At 49.6% G+C, this 19,758-nt stretch overlaps 1 protein-coding gene across 1 annotated transcript; it reads right to left on the bottom strand.

Annotated features, from left to right (window-relative positions):
* Window positions 1-343: 343 nt before the first annotated feature.
* On the bottom strand, window positions 344-19,017 carry LOC123815016 (lipopolysaccharide-binding protein-like). The gene is made up of 15 exons (XM_045833180.1): window positions 18,897-19,017; window positions 18,077-18,191; window positions 16,303-16,431; window positions 15,330-15,374; window positions 13,185-13,248; window positions 11,898-11,961; window positions 10,607-10,698; window positions 8,918-9,094; window positions 7,085-7,273; window positions 5,807-5,977; window positions 4,196-4,263; window positions 2,586-2,631; window positions 2,206-2,269; window positions 1,270-1,346; window positions 344-376 (listed from the first exon to the last, which is right to left on the bottom strand). Exons 1-15 carry the CDS (start codon window positions 19,015-19,017, stop codon window positions 344-346), a joined length of 1,455 nt encoding a protein of 484 aa, XP_045689136.1.
* Between the last annotated feature and the right edge of the window lie 741 nt (window positions 19,018-19,758).

A 19,758-nucleotide genomic window follows, 5' to 3' on the forward strand; every position in this document is an offset into this window, starting at 1 on the left:
CTTTATTTTCCCAGGCCAGGGAGATTTAAGCTATGTGTTCTGTGTATCCTCTGGTCAGGGAGGAGGAGTACAAGACATTCACTCTCAGCTGTCCTTGGGTAGGGAAGAAAGGTTCTCGAAGTTCAGCTGGCTGTGAGTTGCTCCAACTGTTTGGCCTTGTTTGATTATCTTGTCTCAGTGTCCCCATTCCACTCACCCAGGACTTTTCCTAGCTTCTTACTATCCTGCCTCAAGGGGAGAGGAAAGGGGACGGTCACAGTTCCTGCGGCCCCCCGGGGCGGCAGGGGAAGCCCCGCTGTGGTGTCGTGAACACCTCCATCACAGGCACTCCTCCGTCTTCAACCTATTCCATGTTGGCCCCCACGAACAAGAAGTTCTGGAGAGAGGGCAAAAAGGGCAGACAGGAACGGTCATTACCCCAGCTGCACAGGAGCTTCCGGAAAGGGAAACGTGTAGGGAGAGGCAAGTTCTCAAATGATGAAAACAAGGTCAGTGCAAAAACCAAGCCCTAGACTTTTATAAAAGGAGGCCTTTATAGAACCCTGCTCTTATCAGCTGTCTTTCCACCCCCCTGGGGGGGGTGTGTTATTTGCATATCCTCATCTCCTAAGCTCCTGGTTTCTGGAAGACATCCATGAACTGCTTCCCCCACAATGTTTTTCTCCCAGGAGAACGATGCACATTTGGGTGTTGCTTGAGTGGACTCCCCTCACGTAATTTCTGAAATGCAGCCCAGGGTCGCCTTGCAGTAAGAACATAGGAACAGCAAAGACGTTGCGAACTAGTACTTCCGGATTTACATCATAAAGTGTAGTGTGGTTGTCCTATCCCCCTGCCCCTGGTAAGTTTCTGCCAATAGCAGGCCTGGTCAGTTTTTCCCCAGGACCATCCCTGGCTACTGTGCGTGGGAAGGCCGATCAGTGGCTGCGTGGGGACTCTTAACACCATCAAGGACATTCAGGGCTTCTTCAAGTGGCCCCTCTTCAACCCAGAAGCGTTGCAGCTCATCTGACCTCTTCGTACATTCTGCCATGTGCGGCTAACAGGCCTTGTAGAAGTTCACTTAACATACTGGACCTGAACTACTAAGAACTGAGCTACTTGACATGAAGCCCAGATTTCAGATCCTCAAAACCCGCTGTTGATATACCAGAATGGAAAACATTGTTTCCTGTGAAAAGGAGGTCTAGGGTGTCAGTGGGAGTTAAGGGCACCCTCTAGTGTCCACCGACCCTGAAGCACCCCACCCAGGACCCACTGCTCACTGACCTCGTGGATCTGGAGCTGCAAGTCGCTGAGGTAGGTGTCCCTTGGCAGAGGAAGTGGGAAGCCCTCCTCAAGCTTTGCTGGAAGATAAATGGCAGAGAGGTGGGCTGGACAGACAACACTGAGGGGGTGTGAAGACACAGAACATTGCATTTGCAACTAGCCAATGAGAATGGGCTGAGACACATGGTAGGCTATTGGATGCAGGGCTGTTTTGGGGTGGGGGGCAGTGAGCACAGGCAAACACTTGGGAAATGCAGCCTCTTTAGGAGTTGACAGTCTTTTGGGTTTCTACTAGTCCCTTCGAGAACCTTCCCCCAGTCACCACCCAAGGGGCAGGGCTGGGCCACACAGTGTCTAGAGACAGGGACTCATCCCTGAGGACACCATCTCCCCCACCGACTCTTTTCCCCAGGCCAGTTTTGCTGCTCTTGTCCCTTAGTTGTAAAAGGCAGATGGTGAGGCCAGTTGGAGAGGGCCCTGTTCTGGGAGGAGGCCTGCTGGCTTCTCAGGCAGCCACTGTCCCAACAACTACTTCCATCCCTGTCACCCAGCAAGTCAGTGACCTAACCCGGCTCAGGACCCAGGCCTGTTAACTCCAGGTGTTCTCTGTGTGCCGCCTGACACTTCTCCCTGGGCCTTACTCCTCGTACCTTGGGACTCAACTTAGCCCTCGCCTCCGGGACTGACTTCTAAGTTCATGTTCTGTGCCTTCTAGCTCCTGCAGCCCCCTTCGCTTCCTCCCATTGTGGCATTTATCAGACTTAATGTATGCCTTCCCAACAAAGTGAGAACTCCATGAGGGCAAGGCTCATAGATTGCCCATACCCCAGCCAGCTTGGAAGATAGGCTCAGCTTGTTGAGTGAGTGAACTGTAAATCTGACAGCCAGGGTGGAATTCATCTTTTGTGTGTGGCAGTCAGTAGCAGCTCCGCTTACCATTGAGAGAGGGGTATATGATGTGGGTTGCATAGTAATTCAAGACAGATTCCATCAACTGCACCTGGAGCAGAGGAGGGGCCAGAGCAAAAGGATCAAACAAGACACAAATGAAAACGAGTCCAAGGACACTGGCTGGTGTGGCTCAGTGGATTGAGCACAGGCCTGTGCATCAAAGGGTCACCAGTTTGATTCCTAGTCAGGACACATGCCTGGGTTGCAGGCCAGGTTTCCAGTAGGGAGTGTGTGACAGGCAATCACACATGAATGTTTCTCTCCCTTTCCCCCTCCCTTCCCCTCTCTCTAAAAATAAATAAATAAATAAGTAAAATCTTAAAAACATAATTTCAAAAAAGAAATACGGAGAGAAAACAACTCACATAGAAGAAATTGATGTTGGAGTGTATCAGTTCCAATTTCAGCTTGCTGTGTGGAGAAGAGAGAGGCGTGGTCACCCTGGCCACAGCTGTGCTTTCCCACACCCCAGGGGGGTGCGCAGCCTCTACCGGCACAAGCCTGTCAGGGGCTAAGCACCAAGGGTTCCTCTGCAACCAAAGGCTTTAAGCATGCCCTGTGTCTTAAGAGGTGACATTAAAAAAATAGTGCTATCTGAGCATATTTGATAAGTTGGAAGGAAGTATGATGACAAATATTAATGGGAGAAAGTAGAATATAAAAAGTAATGCACTGTATGTTTCCTGCCACATATAAATGGATGAAAAAAGACTGGAAGGAAACATGAAATTATTAAGAGTGATAGTCTGCATGGGGCAAGGTTAGGGCTGATTTTTGCTTATACCTTAGTAATTCTCTTTTCTTTTTTTCTCACCATGAGCATGGATTATTTGTAACATGTGGGAGTAGACAATAAAACTGGAAAAGAGAGGCACTCCTAATGATAATGGCAGGCAGCTGGCAGCCACTGGGGGGACTCGGCTCCTGGATCCCTGTCACTGTGGAAGCTGAACCCCAGTTCCCCCACTGATCCCTCTCCTAACAATCTTTCCTTTGATCCACCCTGGTTCCCTTGTTCAAGAATCCTCATGACCCCTACAGCTGTCTGCTTTCTGCTCACGGGGCAGAGTTATTTTAATAATTCCTTAGCAAATTTTGGGGTGAGATCCTTTACTCTGCTGCCTCCTTCCTCATAGCCTAAGCTCATGGCTGTGCCCCCCATACTGCAGAGACCCCCTAAAGCCAGGTCTATGCATACACTCACATTCGGGACCTCTCAAAGCCCCAAACGCTCATCATTAGCTCCTCTATGTAAAGACTGCTTATGAAGACATTTATTTCAGTGGGGTCAGGGCGCTCTATCAGCCAACAGGCATCCAACCCCGAGGCCAGGGTTTCATTCCTCTGATGCACGCATTGGACCTGCACCTCAGCAGGGAGCAGCGCCTGGAGTGGGTGAGCTGAGGGGCACGTGTGGGGACTGTGCACAGAGGTCACCACTAGCCAAAGTACCAGCCCCAGGGGCCTGTCCAAAGCCTGAACTCTCCACTGATTCCTTGGTTGAATAAATACTTGCCCACCACGGATTGGGTATCTGGGCAATGGGACAGTCAGCAGTTGCCTGGGGGCATCTTTAACACTCCATCCAAAATCTCCACTTTCTGATGTGTAATATTGACAGTTTTTCCCAATATTGTATGTAAAGTCCTTGCAAACACCTTCTCCAGTTGGACTGTCACTCTGAAGTACCCTCTTTGCAGAAGTTTCAGCTCCTCCACTCATGCCTCAGAGGGGGAAGTGAGGAGCCCATAGTGATAGGGAACCTGAAGGCACCTGACAACTTTCCTTGACTTCTGGCTTTTCCCCTGAGGCACTGTCAACATGCCTTTTCCAGAGAGGGGCACTGGAATAGAGACGGAGCCCACCCCAGTGGAGACCTCTGTTTGTCGGGGGCAGCTCCAGCCCTATCAGTGAACCAGACTAGATGCTCTGACCTCTCGCCCACCCCTCTTCTCCCCTACCCATGGCCTGTTACCTTCCTGGGGTCACTGAGCCCTGGATCCTGTTGGAGCTGACCCTGATGGTGGCAAAGATGTTGGTTCTCTGGAAAAGCAAAGGATAACATCCAGATTCTCAGGCTACATAGGCATGCTGTCAGTTCCTAGCCCAGGAGACAAATCTCCAGAAATAGAAACCACAAGACCAAAGGTAGCTACTCAAGCATGATGGACTGAGGATGCAGGATGATGGTGCCTCCACAGCTGCCTTGACTCTAAGACAGGTGAGCTGAGATTTCAGAGGTCTCCATCTTTTTTTTTATTTGATTGATTTTAGAGAGACACTGATTTTTTTTGTTTCACTTATTTAGGCATTCATTAGTTGCTTCTTGTATGTGCCCTGACCAGGGATCAAACCTGCAACCTTGGTGTTATTGGGACAACGCTCAGACCAACTGAGCTACCCTGCCAGAGCAGAGGTCTCCATCTTAATGGAAGAATCAAGAAGGGAGAATAAACCCAAATTAAAACCTCAGAGAATTCAAATTGGGAGACCGTTTGCCTATGAGCACAGCTGAGCTTTAGAACAGACTAGGGGAAGCTCAGAGAGTCCCTAAGCCCTTTCCTTATACACGATTCACAAATGTTTCCCCCCGTTCCGTAAGCTGCCTTCTTATTTTCTTGAATGGTGGTGTCCTTTGAAGTACAAAAGTTTTTATTCTGATGAACTTCAGTGTACCTATTTTTCATTTTGTTGCTTGTGTGTTTGAGTTGATCTGAGACAGCTCTGCCTCACTGAAGATCATGAAATTTTACTACTGTATTTTTTTTCTGAAAGTTTTGTAATGGTACCTCTCACATTGAGGTCTATGATCTGTTTGGAGTTCATTTTTGTGTACGGTTTAGGAGAAGGAGCTGGTTCCATTGCTGTGGATGTACAGTTGCCCCAGCACCATTTCTTGAAAGTCTATTCTTCTGCATTTAATTGTGTTGGTCCTTTTGTTGAAAATCAATGGGCTATAAACGTGGGGAATTAATTCTGGATTCTCAATTCTATTCCATTGATCTACAGATCTATCCTTGCCCTGGTACCGTACTACCTTGAGTACTATAGCCTGACAGCATGTTCTGAAATAGGAAAGTATGAGTTATGCGACTTTATTTTTCTTTTTCAAGATTGTTTTGGCTATTCTGGGTCTCTTGACTTTATGTATGAATTCTAGGATTAGCTTGTTATCAGGCTAGTTGGGATTTTGACAGGGATTATGTTGAATCTGTAAATCAGTTTAGAGTACTGCTATTCTAAGAGTTCTTTAAAATTTATACCTTCTTTAAAAATATAATTTAATGACTTTCATTTATGACCATTTAAATAGAGTTATGCTTTAAGCAATTTTTTGATGATACACATAAAATCTTTAACTCAGCTGAAGTGAATGACTTTTAAGGTTTCTTACAACTCTGAATAACTGTGCCCTTGGGAAGCCTGGCCAATCAGACCAGAACTGCAAGGCCCACTTATGCCTCCAGTGGAAATAAGTAGCCTCCAGCATCTATCAGCTGGGTAGCCTCCCAGCCTTTTTGCAAGGGGAGGGGCTCACACCCATGCAAGCAGGACCCTTTGCTGCTCCAGCCAGGATCAGACTCACCGCCCTGAGTTGGAAGAGTGGCCTGCGGTCAGAGGACTCGGGCAGGAGGACGAAGGCCTGGATGTTTATCACTGGCACAAGGACCACATTTCCAGGGGTGAACACAAGGAATGGAGCTGATTCAGGTGACACCTCAAGCTCTAGCTCCTTATTAGGGTACAACCTGGACAGCTGGAGGAAGAGGGCAGAGACTCAGGAAAGGGCAGGAGACAACCAGAAGGACCCCAAGCTGTATTCTAATTGAAAGGGCTAGATGGGTAGATTCCCAAAGTTCAAATCTCTAAGGGCCCAAGACCAGCAGCAGTAATGTCACAGGATGGAGGGAATTGCATTTTCCCGAGCTCTTTTCCAAAAGACTGCTGTCGTGGTTGGAAAGGGCGCTCTGATGGAGTGTCTGAGATGGATGGGACGCCCCATCGGGCATATTCCAATAACAGTGCACGGTCACCATACTTCCTTCTATGCTGACCAACTTGGGTTGACTTCTGTGCAAGTTTGGGGCTGAGTTGAATTGCCTGGTTCAAACGAGGGGAGACTGAGTGCTCTTGTTCACTCTGCTGCTGCCCTCTTTCAGCTATGTTCTATATAGACATCGAGCAAATATCAATGAATAGCCTAATCCCAAAGTATCAGCCTGTGTAACATTTGTGCCCTGGAAAGACCCTGTATATTTGCACTGGCTGAGTGCTTTTGTCCCCCAGGGATCCAACAACTCAGGGTGCAGGTACAATCATCATCCCCATTTGAGAAAGGAGGACCCTGAGGTCCAACAAGATTGAGTTCCGAAGACAGAAAGCAGCAGATCCAAGATTCAAACACTGGCATTCTGAATGTAGATCCTCCGTCTGTATGCCACAAGGAATCAGAGAATGATTCTCAGAGAATCAGAGAATGCTGGGAATTTTGTACAAAAAAACCCCAAAAAACTTTGATTTTTTTTTAAACATTCTTTTTTTAAAAATTTTTAAAAATGTTTTATTTTTAGAGAGGGAAGGGAGGGAGATAGAGAAACATCCATGTGCGGTTGCTGGGGGTCATGGCCTGCAACCCAGGAACGTACCCTGGCTGGGAATGGAACCTGGGACACTTTGGTTCCCAGCCTGCACTCAATCCACTGAGCTATGCCAGCCAGGGCATAACTTCGATCTTTACTCACTCTTCTAATAGGTAAGCTGTTTGTCTGGAGAAAGTCTGTGCGTAGCTCAAATACAGTCCCCACGTTTGGCCTAGGTCCAGGGGCTCACCTTGTCTTCTGCGATGAGTGGGCAGAGGTCTTACCTGAGGAATCACAGCCTCAAACGATTTGGTGTTCAGGTCAATTGGAAAGTCCAGGGGAAGCTGCAGCAGGTGACCCAGGAAGTTGCTTGAGAAGCAGGAAATCGTGGCGGTGAATGGTATGTCCTGGCAGCTGGACTTCCACCATTCTTTGGCTGAGTGGTTGTCAACGAACTGTATTAGGTTCTGTATCTGTAAAATGGGGATGAGAACAGCACGCGCTGTACGGGGTGTGCAAGGATGAAGTCAGATAGTATGTGGATAAAGCACCTAGTGCGGTGCCTGGAACACACTAGGTACTTACAGGTCTGTCATCATTTGCTATTTCCAGCATGCCCCCCTCGAGGGCCAGGGAGGGCTGACCGCCACCACAATCTGGACTTAGTGTGCTTCCAGATACAGACCCTAGGTGCCCTTCTCTACTCACCCCATGACTTGCTGATCTTTCAGCGTGAGGAGCCCTGCCTACACCTGTCCATAGCTCTGCTGGTCCCTCTCCTTGCAGGATCCCCACTGTTTACCTGGGCAGCTCCTATAGAACTTACCACGGTGTAGGTTCTGGAGGTGCTCTGTTCAGACCTCCCTCCAAGGGGATCAGCAGAGAGGAGGGCCGCTGGTAGCCTTCCTCCCCCCCATCGCCACACTGCCTCACATGCAGGTCCCACATCATTTGAGCTCAGGCCACACTCTCCCAGACAGCTCCCAGCCCCTGCTGAGCACGGCTTGGGTGGCAGAGCTGGGGAATTTTCTCAGATCACTGCCAGGATTCGGTGGGTGGGGGGTAGTATCAGCAAGAGACTACACAGAAAAGGGTACCCCCCCACCCCACCTTCCATTTTCCCTGTGGCATTCGAGGGTCAGGTACACCAGTGCAGAGGGGCAGGGGCTGGGAGCCAAGGGAGAGCTGAACAGAAAAGCTCCTGCTGTCTTGTGGCCCCGGGGGAAGAGGTGGAGGTGAGGGGAAGGGCCAGGAGCAGATACCGAGTACTGAGACTGGAAAAAACAGTCTTCGAGACCTCCAGAAAGGGGTCTCCGCAGAGGCACCTGAACAGTGTCTCGGCTGAGGTTCCCCCTCGTCTCCCATCCACAAGGAGACCTCCGAATAGAGGTGTCCAGGCGAGGAGTGCCGATACGCCTGTCCACAGTGGGGGTGGGGTAAGGGCAGGGCCCGAGTCCTTGGCTGCTGCAGCTCCTTCTAGAGACTGACAAACACCGGCCCTGCTCCAGGCCTGGTCTGGCGAGAGAGCCAGGGAAAGCCTGTGTAATTGCCTACAGTCAGGTCTGGAAGATCGTGCAGAGGACTTCAGCCTTGTGTGTGTGGCCCTCTTCTAGGAAGCGAGCTTGGCCATTGCCCCCGCCAGCTTGGCTGAGACTCCTCAGAGCTACACGGTAGCATTCACCCGACCTGCCCGCCTGCCCCCGCCCTTCACAGGTGTCTGTCCTGCATCGCAGTCTGAGGCCTCTCCCACCCGCTGCTCCTTCTCGTCTTTGTCCTTCACGGGCATTTCCCTAGTAAAACCCCTCTAAGTCGAATGCTGCCTTGGCATCTGCTGCTTGGAGGACTGTGAGAAGAAAATATCAGACCAGAGTCTGTCTGATGTTTTAAAGTATTGCTAAGCATAGCTGATACTATTATGTGTCAGACACCAAGTGCTGTACGATTTCTCATAGAACCCCTGGTGTCCATGTGTACCGACAGGGAAACTGAGGCGCAGCCTGGCCTTGAACTCATGTTGGGCAGGCTCCAAATTCTACATTCTTCTCCTAGCTCCTTAGGGCTCCCCCTGTGGGTCTACGATCCTACTTGATGCTCTCTCCTGGTAACCCCTTACTCACGTGCTCATTTCGGATGGTGAAGTTCATGTGCCCGGCCTGGTGGTAAACCCAGCTGGCTGTGTCGAAGACATATTCGGAGACTGCAAAGTAGATCATGAGGTCATGCTCTTGGGGAAGCTCGATGGGCGGAGCATTAAAGGGGACCGTGGAGTGCGTGCTGTGACCAAAGAATTGACCCTGGAGACAGAAGGACATATCAGTCACCCAAGGTCCCTGCCCGTGAGGGCGTCAGGCGGAGGCATCCAGAGCCTGCCTGGGGGAGGCCTCCTTGTCCGAGGTGGTGGCCAGGGCAGCGGTTCCTCTGCAGAATGCGGGGTCGGGCATCCTGAAAGATTCCTTCTGGCCCTTCAATATCTAGGTCCTGACAGCTGCCTGGAATCCCTCTCCAGTGGGGAGGCGAGTCCTGTGTTCTCCCAGGCTCGGGACGCAGGACAGGAAGCACAGTCGGTGGTGAAGAGCAGGGACTCTGGAGCTTAACCGAATGGGTTTGAACCCTGGTCTGCCTCCTCCTAGCTCTGCAGCCCCAGGCAGGTCACCAACTGCCCTCCTGCCTCAGCTTCCCCACCTGTACGATGGGGATGATGCTAACAGTTCCTGCTTCACAGAGGTAGGATGAAGGTTGAAGATGTGAATCTTGAACAGTTTCTGCGACATAGTAAGAAGCATATGTGTTAGTTCCACAAATAAAATGGGGAGCGGTGGCCCTCCAGGGCCTGGCTCAACCCACCGGGGAGCCGTGGCAGAGACAGGAATGAAGAGGGTGCGTCACTCGTGTCCTATTGCTGTTGTGACAAAATTACCTCCACCTCCGGAGCTGGAAACTACACAGATTTGTTCCCTTACATTTCTGGGGGTCAGAAGCCAAAGGTCAAGATGTGAAGGCTGGGCTCCCTCTAGAGGCTTCAAGGGAGAATGTGCTTCCTTGTCTTGTCTTCCTTCCAGAAGCCCCTACATTCTTCCGCCTGCGGTTCCCTCCCTCACAGCACCTCTCGCTTCACTCCAGCTTCCCACTTCCATTGTCACCTTGCCTTCTGTCCCTTACCTCCTACCTCCCTTCTCTAAGGACCCCCGTGATTACAATGGGCCCGGAATAATCTTGTCGTCAATATCCTTAATTTAATCACAGCTGCAAAATCCCGTTTGTTATGCAAAGTGACATATACAGATTTTGAGGATTAGGACGGGGACCTATTAGAGAGCCACTCCTCGGTCTGCTGTTGGTGAGGGCAGATAGTATTAGCAATGCTACCCTATAGGTGTGCTGTGTGCCAGGCACTTCATGCACGTCTCACTTAATTCCTATAGCAGGTGTATGAGCTAAGGTCTTTATTATTCTAATTTAATAGAGGCTCAGAGAGGTGAAGTAATATCTCCATAACGTTGAACAGCATCTGCAGCATCCCTTAATGCCTCTGCCTCCAAGGTTCTCCACCACATATGTCATAGAGCCCAGGTTCAAGGTCAGGTCTTCTGGACTCCAGACAGATTTACCATGTTAGTTCAGAGACCTTGTTTTAAGTTTTGCCCTGCAGTGCTGAGTACCGCTCTGCCCACCGTGGGCCCTGGTCCCGGATGTGGATGGAGAGGCAGGTGAAGTGGAGAGGGAGGGCAGGTGCTGAGGCGGGTGGGAGGGGGAGCTGCTTTCCCGCCAGGTCTCAGCTCCAAGGCCCTTTTTCCACAGCCCCTTACCTTGAAGGGTATGTCCAGGCCTTGGGAGGTCACCTGCGGAGCTCCCACTAAACGGTAGTCAATGAAAGCAACCTGGTCCATCTCCAAGATGACTGTGGAATGGGAAAGAGGCAGCATTGCGAACAGGTCAGTGAAACACAGTTGTGGAAGTTGCCCACAGCACAGCCCCAGGGAGGTCCTTTCTCATGGACTGTAGCCTCTGGAGAGTGGAGATGGGCTGGGGCATATCCATGATACCTTCAGTCACAGAGAGAGTACTCCTTTCATTCATTCACTGACTCATTCACTCATTCAGTATTTACTGAGCACCTGCTGTATGCCAGGCGCTATGCAAGGGCTGATGAAACAGCTGAGTGAGACAGTCTAAGTTTCTGTCCTCGTGGAACTCACAAGGCCAGGGGAGGAAATAATCAGATATTCAAGGAAATACATGTACCATTGCAAGTATATTAGATGTTAGGTAGCCGAAGTCCATAGGAGGATGCCAGCCATCTAGTAGGGAGTAAAGTGGGAGGTGGCAACCTGACTTGGACAGGGAGTCGGGGAAGACCTCCCAGAAGAGGTGTTGCTTTGGCTGAGCTGTGCGGGAAGAGCAGGTGTGGGCTGAGTGAAGGGGGATAAATGGGGAGGGAGGAAGGACACTGGCAGGGGGAATGACGTGTGCAAAGACCTCGTAATGTTCGAGAGCACTGTGTACTAGAGGGACTGCAAGGGAGCAGAGAGGCTGGCTGAGCTGGGGAGGGGAGCGAGACAAAGCTGGAGTTGGGCAGTGTGGCCGGGCCAGACCACGCGAGGCCTGGACTCCCGCAGCTAGGCTCAGCATTCTGTGAGTCAGAGGGCTCTTTGATAGGCTTTAGAAGAGGCAGAGACCTGACTTGGTGTGTGACTATAAAAGGTCCCTGTGGCAGCCAGGCGTGCAGTGCCCGGAGGGCCCCCAGCCCTGCCTGCTCAGGGAGCTCGGAGCGCCCCTGTTTTGTAAAAGCAACTGGTACAGAGCCAACACGTGATTCTCCCACATATTCCTAATTTTCTGCCCACCTCATGCTCCCAGCAGGTTTCCCAGTCACTGCCCTCGATCACCTGACAGAGCAGAGTGCACCCGTCCCCTGCCCCCGCCACCCTGAACAAGATGGTTGCCCCACGTCTAATTCTGTAAGGACAGTTACTCAATGGGGAAAATTCTCCCAGGGCTCTTTGTGGGGGTGGTGCTTCCCGTAGTGCTGGGTGCCGTGGCACCTGATGGCACCCAGAGATGAGTGAGTTGGGGCGGGGGTGGGGGGGCGCTCCCAACCTGGCAGAGTCCGGAGATGGGGCTTCAGGTGTGAGGTTGCTAACTGCATGACCATTTCGCAGATCTGCCAAAGGTGGGTGAGAAAGCCAGGTGAGTTCTTCCTCCCACCCTCCCCTGCCACCACACCAGGAACCCTGCATTAGGTCCCCACCTTGGGTAAGTGTGTGAGGGGAGGGACAGTACAGTGAAAAGGGAGAAGAGACCACTACCCCTGTCCACACTTGGTCATTGTCCCATTTGGGCCAGCCTCTCACACAGGTGACCCAACTCAAAGTTCCTGGACTTTTCTGGAACCCACGTTAAAAGTGGGTGGTGGTCAAGTCAGCACTGCTGTAGTGTCTGCTAACTGTCATGGCCCTCTTGGGGCTACGTGGCAAGAAGTGCAGTACCTAAATGCCTATGTTACAGAGCAGAGGGGCAAAGCGGAAGAGCTTCTAGGTGCAAGGGGAAGCTCTTGAGTCAGAGGCTCCACCACCGCCTTCCCCAGGCCCTTTGCTTCCTTTTTCTGCTGAGGTTTCTGGCCAGCAGCGAATCCTCAAAGGACCACGGTGCTTGGTCTGTAGGCAGTACTAACTATGGCCAGCAGAGGGCTCCAAAGCAAAGCCAAAAGGCAGGTTCTCCAATCCACTGCTTTGTAAACCAAGAAGACAGCTTGAAAGAGCCCAGACGCTTTTAGTCTTGTGACTTCCTAACTTCAGCTATTCCAGCACCATCTCTGATGCTCCAGGGGGTGCCTCAATTTGCCCAAAGATACACGAAGGGTAAATGTAAGAGGTACCTCTTTGCCTTCAAGACCAAGGCTTTTTCCAGAGTTGGGAGATACTGAGGGCCGACCTCAGTACTGTTCTCAATACGATGCATTTTTGGGCAGAGGGGTCTTATTTAAGAAACATTTTCCTGTCCTTAAGATGAGAAAGATATTGTAGGTTTTCCCCTAAAAACCTATAGATTTGTTTTGGATTTAAGTCCTTTGGATTTAAATCAACCCCCACTGGGGGTTGATTTTTGTGTGTAGTGTGAGGGAGAGATCCCAAAGTCACTTCCCTGTATCTTTCCAACATTACCTACACCCAGATAGCAAACACTTTGCCAGTTTCAAATGCCAATTTCATGTATGTGACCGCACACACGGGGGAAGCCTTGGGGTTTGCCTTTGCACAGCAAATGAGGAAGGTTTTGCTAAGCAGATTCAAATGGCAACCTACTTCAGAGACAAGGCTGTTTCCAAATACCAAATATACACCTGCCAATGATCCTTAACTGCAGATCTGCTTATCTTTTGTTTACCTTGTCCTTCACGATATTTTTCAAGCTATTTCCAATTATTTCATGGAAGAGGTTCAGGAGCCAGCTGGAGAAAAGAAGGAAGGGGGTCAGGATCCAGCTGATGACTAGCTGAGGCTCCCAAGAGGAGGGCTACCCATGGACTTGAACTTTCTCGTGTTATCCCAAGAAGGGACACGGCCAGGTGAATTTAATCCAAGGGTAACCCTTAGGTACTGGGTTGCCCTCACTCTTCAGATGGGCAAAAAGCTAAATCTTTGCTCATATGCTGTGTTGGCAATAGTGGGAAGAAATAGACACTTTTATACCTGGCTGGTGGCAGTGGAAACCGGCAAACCCCAGGGAGGGTAATTTGTTAGTACATATTAAAATGAAAAAATGCACATCCCACTTTAAGAATTTATCCTATAATTTATTTCAAAATGATATGATGCACAAAGTCACTTTTGTAGCATTGTTTGTGATAGCAAAAGAGTGAAAAAGAAAACCTCAAGCTAAAAAACAAGTGCCAGTAGAGGACTAATGATCACATTTTAGTGTCTTCATATAATGGAGTATTTTGAAAATGAAGCTCTTGTGTTCAGGTGTGGAAAGGCTTTCAAAGGCTTTGTTCAGTGAGACAAGCTAGGGATGCAATGCGGTTATAGCGTGCTATCACTTCTGTCCAAATAGAAGTGTGCAGTGGTTAACTGTTCAGGCGTAGACGCTCAGGAATGAGACATTAGACATTGTTAATATCGGTTGCTCTGGCAAGGACAGCTGGTTGGTGAGGCGACCAGAGTGGAGAAATACTTTTTCATTCTGTACCCATTGCGCTTTTTGAATTTGGAACTATGCAAATGAATCGCCTATTCAAAAACATTTACATTTTTTAAGGTACAATAAGGAGAGTAAGACCTATTCTTTGTATCCTGCAAAGTCCACCAAACAACTTCTGGATGTTTAGGTACTAGTCATTCACTCACTCATTCATTCAACAAACACGTACTGAGCCCCTCCTACCCGCTAAGCTCGAGCAAGGTGTTGAGGGACATTGCTGAATAGACTCCTGGAGCTCAGGCTGGGAGTCTAACCCACTTCCAGTAAAGCTGCCCACTGACAGCCCCTCCCAACCATAGACCCCAGAAGAGAGCTTCTCACACTATGTTCTCACCCGGGAGTGGGGGTGAGAGGTTGTGGGAAATAAGTGAACTACGTTAGTGGAATTACTTCCGGTAAAGTTTTTTCTCCCATGAAGTTTTCTTTACCATTTGATGGTTGCTGATTGGATGACTGGTGGTACGTATTGAAATGTATGTGTATTATAAACTGATGTGCTAACAGCAGACACAAGTGCTTCCTGGGATTCTGCAGAAAGCATCCTGGGGGCTGACATCTACAGATTCTTCTCTCAAGCCTTCTTGCTCTCTGGCTTCTGGTTGTTTTGGCCAACGAGAGGCTCAGGTAAGAAGAGAGAGGAGCTGGGGTATTTATACCCGTGTCCCTCCCTGCCCGCTGAACCACTATGCTCCTGTTCCAGGGCTCTTCTCCAAGGTTCCAGATCTTTCTAGGCTCTGGCAACACCCTTCTCTTCCTCTCACCTTCAGCCCTAGGGGTGGTACTAGCTCCCTGCTGTTGCTAGTCTCCCTAGAATATTCTCTTCATTAGATTTGTGTCACTGAAGCCTTCTAAATTGCCCTCTGTTGCCTGCCAGGGTCTGAGGGATGCAGTGCCAACCAAAGCAGTCGCCAGGGAGACTGCCATCATTCATTTGAAATTCACTGAGCATTAGCTCCAGGCAAGTCACTTTGGGAAACCATTAGAGGCAGTCTTGCCCAGGGGTGAGCAAACGATTTCTTAAAGGACCAGATAGTAAATATTTTGGGTATTGCATGCTATGTGGTCTCTGTTGCAACTTCTCAGTTCTGCTGATGCTGTGCTAAAATAGCCCTAGACAATTGTAAACAAATTAGTGTGGCTATGCTCCAATGAAACTTTATTTACAGAAACAGGTGGCTTACTGGATTGGGCCCAGAGGCTTTAGTTCACTGATCTCTGATCTTAATGAGGCTTAACTCTTGCCCTTCCGGCCCATCAGGGACATCCCCTAGGTGAGCTGGAGGCTGAGGCAGTTCTGACAACTTCCAGCAAGTGTGTGGGGTGACTTACCTTAGGCTTCCGGAAAGGTCAATGCTGACGTGGCCAATGGAGTTGCTGCAGTGAGACACAGAGGCAGTGGGTCGTCCAGACTGGTCTTTGCCCAACTTCAGAGAAATTGAGATGGAAATGTCATCCACACTCACATCAAAAGTACCCTGTAAGGTGCTGGTTGGGAGAAATGAGAAGCACATGGGGAATAATCAGTCACTTCCAGAGAGAGGAGCCAAGGAGATGGCAGACCCAGGTTAATCTCCCAGTTCCCCTTAACGAGCTGTATATCCTGGCTGAACCATGGTAACCTAAAAATAAAAAGTCCTTCCAAGGCGAGAGGCAACAAGCATTTATTTGAGATCAATAACAATAGCTATTCAGGAAGCATTGATAATGCAAAAGCCCAAATAATGCTTTAACTAGGAGACAGAAGCAACGGGTATTTGTGAGAAAAGGAAGGGGAACAATGACACAGATAGAAGGATGGCATTTCTCCTAGTGAAGTTGTAACAGAGTGATGTTAATTCTAAATAATGTTTTTAATTTTCAGTCTAGGAGTCATCAGTCCGGAAGTCATTATACCTGTTTCTTGTTATCTTTGCAAACAGTTCTTCGAGGCATGAGATTGCGCTAGGCCCAGTGCAAAGGTTCTTTTGCCCTGTTTTCACATTGCAAAAGTTTGAGACACAAGACGTGCCAGGCAGTTTCTCTGGCAGGGCAAGTCTGACTCTGTTTTCAAGTGGCTCCATTTATATTATTCTGACAGCCTCAACTTACCATGAACTAAGACAGCCAGTGTTTCCTGAGTATCTTTATGTGCCAGGCACACTGAAAACACCTCCAATCTATTGTTTAATGTAATCCACAACTGCATTTGAGATAGATCTGGGTCCTTTATAGACCGGACATTTAAGAATCCGGAAATGGAAGTCCAGGGTGGGAGGACTCACCCTTGCCCAGAGCCGAGAGACATTCTAACCCAATTACTTACATGAAATCCTTTTTCACCTTCCAGTTCCCTTGGACAGACACGTAGTTAGTGAACAGGGAGACCTCGATGCCTTGCCCTGGGTATAGACTCAGACTGGAGTCACTGAGTTGGAAGTCTCGGATTTTCAGGCTAGGGGAGGAAGGCGGACTATTAAACCCGGAAAAAATGAGGGGCACCTCAGTCCTCTGAATGAGTCCCCAGAGTTCCCTCCAGACTCTCACACTCTCTTTCAGATTTATTGACTTAAACCACAAAGGACAAACCACAAAGGAAGCTTTCCCCAACCTTCAAGACCAAAGGCCTTCCTATCGTCCATGACACCTGCCCCCATTAGCTGCTCCTGTCTGTCTTGGTCACTCGACCCTCACCACTGACCCTCGCCACGGGGAGGACCCTGTGAGCTGGCTTTGCATTACGTGTCCTGTCCCCACAGATGGCACTGGGCTCTCCCAGGAGGCAGCTTCCCCTCTCTGCTCCCCACGCTTCAAATACAGATCAGGGCTCACAATTTGTGACTGGGATCACCCGCTGGGGTGATCTGTGGGCCATACATATGATTGCTATGCTACTGATAGGCTACTTTCCTATAGTGTTCTTAACATTGGAATCAGTCACCAATATTTTACTCTTTTTTTTTAAAGATTTTATTTATTTATTTTTAGAGAGGGAAGAGAGGGAGATAGAGAGAGAGAGAGAGAAACATCAATGTGCGGTTGCTGGAGGTCATGGCCTGCAACCCAGGCATGTGCCCTGGCTGGGAATTGAACCTGGGACACTTTGGTTCGCAGCCCGCGCTTAATCCACTGAGCTATGCCAGCCAGGGCAGTCACCAACATTTTAAAATGAGGAAATTTCATTGTAAAAATATGAAGGAAGAAAACCCCCCTAGAATTCTGGCTTCTCTTGAAAAAGTCAAAAGACAATGTTTCTATTTCTTTACAGCATCGGTCCCTGCTGCAGGGAGTAGCAGCCACCCCCTAATGCCCAAGGGGGTGGTTTAGGGATATGGGAAGGGGCATTGCCCTCTAAGTAACCTGGCCTGGGGAGGGAGTGTGTGTGTGTGTGTGTGTGTGTGTGTGTGTGTGTGTGTAAATTTAAAATAGCTCCTCTTTGCTGGCTGTAGTCAGGAAATTGTCTCCAGAGACTTGGGGAGGATTCCAAGAGTCAGCCTTTTCTATCAGTGATCCCCAAGGGCTTATTCTGGACATCGAGGAGACTGGGGAAGGAAAACCCATGCAAGCAAGGGATGGATGAAAAAGAGTAAGGCGTGAGGAATCCAAGACTGCATATGCAAAAGCTGGAGGGAGACTGAGGTCAGTTCAGGCTTGGGGAGGCCGGTGAGGACCCAGGACTTGTCCACCAGGGACCAGGAGCCCCCTGCCCTGTTCCTCACTGGGGGTACCTGTGGATGCTATCCTCAAGGACAGCGTGCAAATAAAATGTGAACAGGCTCCAGAAAGACTGTAAGGCCTTGACCTGTAACAGGCTCAGAGGGATGGATGGTACGCCTCAAGCAGGTCCCTAACAGGCAATCAGGAGAGTGCCAAGGATTCCTGGTGGGGCAAAAACTCAGGGTCACTCTCTGCAGGACTGACCTAGAGGCTGGTGGATGGGTTCCAAGGAAAAACGTAGCACCTTTCAGAGGTCCGCAAGTGCTGGCTATGGTCCCTTTGCTTTTAGTCCAGGCGATGACCCCATGTTTGTCTCCTCCCCCGTGACCTTAGGTCCCCATTCTCCCTCCCCACGGCCTCGTGGTAAAGAATGGAGACTTCACCTCCTGAACTCATAGCTCACACTTCCCATCAAACTGGCACGGAAGCTTCCTGACAGATCAGGCAAGCTGATGGTGGACAGCTCCTTCTTCAGGGTGGCCATTCCATATCGGCGGACTGTGGGCAAGCAGAGGGAGTTAGCTCACTCAGCTGGACGTAGCTAGGCAAAACTGTTGAGTAGCCGGGCTTTGGAATCACAAGGACGGGGATCGAATGCAAGATTCTCCACTTACGACTGGTGTATCCTAAGAAAGTCCCTTAAATCCCCTGAGCCTCAGTTCCTCCACATGTAAATGGTAAATAATACTAATAATACTACCAACCTGAGCCTGAGAATGAAATTAGATCGTGAACTCAAAGTGCCAGGTAAATGGCAACTATTGTTTTTTATTCATTCCACCAGATCGTGGCAGCGATGAGGGAATACCATGGGACTTTTAAGGAATCCTTTCCAGCTGTGTGGTCAAACCCTAGGGTTTTCGGATGTGTTAACGGACCACAGTCACCGACTATTGCTTGGGCCATATGCCAACAATGCAGATTCCCAGGCCTGATCCAGTCAATCTTGGGTGGATCTCCACAATTGTGTCCCAGCGATTCTAGTGTGGGTGGTCCACAGACCACCCTGGGAGAAGTGCTGACCTAATCCTACCCTCAACCTCTGGTAATTCAAGCTGAGGAAACTGAAGCCCAGAGGGTGATATGTCCAAGGTTTCTAAGCCAGGAAGCCGCACAACTTAAGTCTGTGATTTTTTTTTATCCTGGATATACCACTCTATTAGGCAACAACAGGCCCCCAGAGGAATGACCAAATCCACTTACCATATTCCAGGCCTTCTCCGGTGATCCTGGCCACAAACCCGGGATTAGAAGCCCCTTCTCCAAGCCTGGAGACCTCTGCCAGCAGCAGTAGGGCCACTACCACACAGGATGGACTGGCCATCATCTTATTCTCAGCTCCTTCCTGGGCAGAGGTTGGTCAGGGTCTCTTTGTAGGAAGCTCCGTTCCTGAAGGTGACAGCAGAGGCTGAGGTCCTTATAAAGCCAGGGGCCACAGGAGGAACTGAGGCAGCTGGGAATAAGGGCGGGGAAGGTTCAAGGCTTTGCGGCAGCCTAAGTTTCAGCAACTTGAGATGGGAAGAGATTGCTTATGAAACCATTTGTGGTTTAATTTCTGGTCAGAAATGGTGCTGTGATTTCTAGTTTCTTTCTCTGCCAAATACTGCTTGGAGCTGAAGGAACTTCCCCGCCACACCTCTCTCTAGCTGAACACCTTCCATTCATTCCCCGTTACCTACGGACTGAAATCTAATCCCCCAGCCTAGCCGTGGTTGCAGCCACCACAACTCGGCTGCAAGGCACTTCTCCAACCAGAAAAGCCCCAACCCGCTGAGCCTCCACTCCGGCTCCGCTGGATGGATTCTGCTGTTATCCGTGTACATCAAGCAAGAACAGCCGGCAAACACAACCGATGGATTTTGCAACTCTAGGCTCCAGGAAAGTTTGGATTTTCTATTGCCTACATTGTTTTTTAGTCAATTTGATTGGGGCATACTTTGTAGCTAATAAAATGCACACATTTATGGTTCTCTGAGTCTTGGCCAATGTCTGCACCCATGTCACCACATGGTAATCAAGATAGAAGCCATTTCTGTCACCCCAAGAAGTTCTCTCGTGCCTCTTC

Source organism: Phyllostomus hastatus, unplaced genomic scaffold (assembly GCF_019186645.2).
Source record: "Phyllostomus hastatus isolate PE091 unplaced genomic scaffold, TTU_PhHast_1.1 phas_contig_17, whole genome shotgun sequence".
NCBI lineage: Eukaryota > Metazoa > Chordata > Mammalia > Chiroptera > Phyllostomidae > Phyllostomus > Phyllostomus hastatus.

Bases quoted from the DNA above. Each gene is read 5' to 3' on its own strand.
- LOC123815016 (XM_045833180.1), bottom strand. From the start codon at position 19,017: ATGGCCAGTCCATCCTGTGTGGTAGTGGCCCTACTGCTGCTGGCAGAG. The intron at 15,375-16,302 runs GTAAGTAATTGG...GTCTCACTGCAG, and splicing joins AAGGTGAAAAAGGATTTCAT to CAACTCCATTGGCCACGTCA. The intron at 9,095-10,606 runs GTAAGGGGCTGT...TTCTGTCTCCAG, and splicing joins GCCTGGACATACCCTTCAAG to GGTCAATTCTTTGGTCACAG.